This window comes from Rana temporaria, chromosome 3 (assembly GCF_905171775.1).
Source record: "Rana temporaria chromosome 3, aRanTem1.1, whole genome shotgun sequence".
Classification (NCBI taxonomy): Eukaryota; Metazoa; Chordata; class Amphibia; order Anura; family Ranidae; genus Rana; species Rana temporaria.
The window spans coordinates 300,352,012-300,355,508 of NC_053491.1; the positions used below are offsets into that span (position 1 = coordinate 300,352,012).

At 38.9% G+C, this 3,497-nt stretch overlaps 1 protein-coding gene across 1 annotated transcript; it reads right to left on the reverse strand.

Annotated features, from left to right (window-relative positions):
* Positions 1-1,947: 1,947 nt before the first annotated feature.
* LOC120930468 (GATA zinc finger domain-containing protein 14-like) lies at positions 1,948-3,243 on the reverse strand. The gene has a single exon (XM_040341651.1). The coding sequence runs from the start codon at positions 3,241-3,243 to the stop codon at positions 1,948-1,950; it is 1,296 nt and encodes a 431-aa protein (XP_040197585.1).
* Between the last annotated feature and the right edge of the window lie 254 nt (positions 3,244-3,497).

Here is a 3,497-nt window from a genome sequence, read left to right on the forward strand (position 1 = left end):
CTTCAGTCTCACATGAAATAAATTCTTTGATTTTATATTCCTTCCCTGTGAAGCACGATTTAAAATTTTCTTTTTTCTTCTTACTCTCCTTAGTACGTTTGCAAGTAAAACATCTTTTACAGGGATAGTAACCTTTCTCATAAAAAAATTAAAAACTTTTTTTCTCTGGACGATCAAGAACATTTTTGGCAATCATGTCCCGTAGAGTAGGGGCCCTCCTATATGTAAATAATGGCCTCTCTGGAAGTATTGATGCCAGATGACGGTCGGCCCTCACAATGTGCCAATATTTCCTACAGATCGCCTCTATCTGCTTATGCTGCACGTTATAGTCCATTATTAGGGGTACTCCCCCCATATAGGAGTTTTTTCTTGTAGAATCCTGGATCAGTGTATTTCTATCTAGGGTAACAACATCTTGTATCTTTTTCTCAATAAAATCGGATTTGTAGCCCTTTTCCACAAATCTCTTGCCAATAAAGTCCGCCTGTTTCAAGAATACTTCGGTTTTGGTGCAATTTCTCCTTAATCTCAAAAGCTGACCCTTTGGTATATTGTCTAGCCAGGGCGTGTGGTGACAACTATCCAAAGGCAAGTAGCTGTTTCTATCCACAGTTTTAAAGTGCGTTTGTGTTACCAATTTTGTTCCTTCTTTGGTAATCTCCAGATCAAGAAAGTGGATTTTTTCATCACTAATCTCCCAGGTCAATTTGATATTTTTTTCATTTGTGTTCAAATAAAAGCCAAAGTCAATAAGACTCTCCCTATCTCCTGCCCAAATAATTAAAATATCATCAATAAAACGCCTGTATAAAAGTAACTGTTGCGGTTTTCTGTTATATAAAACATCTGCTTCCCATTCGGCCATATACAAATTGGCAACACTTGGTGCATACTTCGCGCCCATCGCAATACCGCAGATTTGCTTGAAATAGTCATTTCCGTACCAGAAATAATTGTGATCTAGACTGTAGTCTAGACAATTGCAAATAAATTCTTTCTGTACGGTTTTAAGATCACTTAGACCATTCAATGCCCACTCAGTGGCTTGTATTGCTTCCTTATGGTTGATAATTGTATATAATGAAGATACATCAGCTGTTGCTAGATATATAGAATTCTCATCAAGTGAAATCGTATCCAATAGCTGGATAGGGTGTTTTGTGTCTCTGAGGTACGATTCAGTCTTTTTCACTAGAGGTTGCAAAAACCAGTCTATGTATTCACCTATTCTGGCACCTACAGAGTTAATCCCATTCACAATAGGCCTTCCTGGGGGATCTTCTCTTGATTTGTGTATTTTAGGGAGCGTATATAGAACTGGAATTTTGCATCCCAGGGGTTGAAGATATTTAGCTTCTTTTTTGTTCAATAAGCCTTTCTTGGTTCCTCTTTTTATAAGGCTTGCTAAATCGTCTTTATACCGGACTATAGGGTTCCCTGGTAGCCTCAAATACGTTGTATTGTCACTCAGTTGACGTTCAATCTCTCTTTTATAGGCCTCTTTGGACTGAATGACAATAGCTCCCCCTTTATCCGCTTGCCTCACGACCACGTCATTTCTTTCTTCCAATTTTCTTATACCATTCTTGATGTCTCCTGGATCCGAGATTCTCTTAATTTTCAAATCCTGTAGATCTTTTAGTACCATCCGTCTGAAAACTTCAATATGTCCATCATTACTAATTGGTGGGTTGAATACCGATTTGTTTCTCAGGTTACTAAACACCACATCTGTAGCTTCCGTGAGATTTCTTGTTATACCCTCTCCTGGTTTGTTCATCATGTACTTCTTGATGTGAAGGCTTCTCGCAAATTTGTTAATATCCACATAGGCATCGAATTTATTAAAGTTTTTCTTTGGGGCATATTTGAGGCCCTTGTCCAATACTTTTATTTCCTCCTTGGTGAGTTCTACTCCACTAATATTGACAATCCCTTCTCCTATCAATCTCTTTTTCTTCTGCTTCTTTGCTCCCGCTCTGCATCCTCTCTTTGATTTCCGTGTCCTCCAGACTGATTTTCTTGGGTCCTTCCTGGTGATCTCCTCGTTTTCTCTTCCCTGTCCCGATTCCTCTGAACATTCTGATTCCTGTGATCTTCTTTCCTCATATTGCCTGGTCTGGTTTCTGGACTCCAATTCCGTGCTCTCTGTACCCCATTCTCCTGGTGACGCCTGGGGGATTCTCGGCGTCTTTGCTCTAAAAAACGCCTTGGTGATGCGTTTCTATTCTCTCTTCCATACGAGTAGTGGCGATTGGGTGTTCTATTTTCATAATGTCTTGGTGTTGTACCTCCTCCTCCATCATCTCTTCTCAGGTGGTCATAATGGTTATACACTGGTACATTATATGAATTTTCATAGACCCTTCTCTCTTCCTGTTGGTAGTAGTTTCCATCCCGTCTTGGATTTTCATAGTGATAGGTGTCCTGATAAGTCTGATTTCTCCAAGGAGGTGTCCGTGATCTCCCCCTATTAGGCATATGTTGGAAGGGTCTAGGGGCATTATATGCATTCTGGTTTTGCCAGTTCTTTTTCCAAAAGGGTTTCCAGCCATTGTTATTCCCATTTTTTCTCGGTTTTTGATTTGGGGTATTGGCCCCTTGGTTTCTTTCCATTGTATTGGTATTCTGATTAGTTTCTTTATTGCTATTATCATCAAGTCTTGTGTCCTGATCCGGAGAACTCCTATTTGAGGTCGTTCCTACTTCTTCTATTTTATTCTGCCACTTATACACCAGATCATCCTCATAGTCTTTCATGTCCCTCTGGTATTTTCTTTTTTTCCTAGCTGCTGTCTCCTTATCTTTTTGTTCCATGTCCCATTGTAATTGTTTGGACAGAGCCATAAATTCAGGAAGGTCTTTGCTACCTTCCAAGTTAGTTTTTATTTCTGTCATACTACGATCAATGGCTCTGATTTTCCGTTGTTTCCTTTTAATCAATAGTTGTAGCAGTTCTAGACCTTTATCATTGAAAAACTGGAACCACTCATCAGTGGATTCCTTATTAGTTAAGCCATCATTGATGGGTACATCCCATCTTAATCTCCTTGGGATTAGTCTATCCTTGATGTACTTCTCATGGGTAGCAATATCCCACCAAGCATTTATTTTCTTTTCCATCAGATGGCCCATTTTCCTAAAACTATTTTCAATATTTCCACCTGGGTTCTCCTCAGGTTTTTCAAAGATATTATCCATATCTAATTCCCTATTCTCCAAAAATTTAAATACCTCCATGGTTTGCTGCACAAGTAGTATAGATCTAACAACAAGTATGAAATAAGGGGGGAACTAATGCGCAAACCAACCTAATCAAGAACAGAATAAATATAGAATAAATAAATATGCAGCAGCCACCACTAATAGTGCTCACACACTGACAGTAAATGATAAAATGGGGGATGTGGTGGCGCTTGCAACAAAAATCACTAAAATAATGTATATAATAAATATATAAGAGATACAACAAAATAGACTCCGCCTCCTGGTAT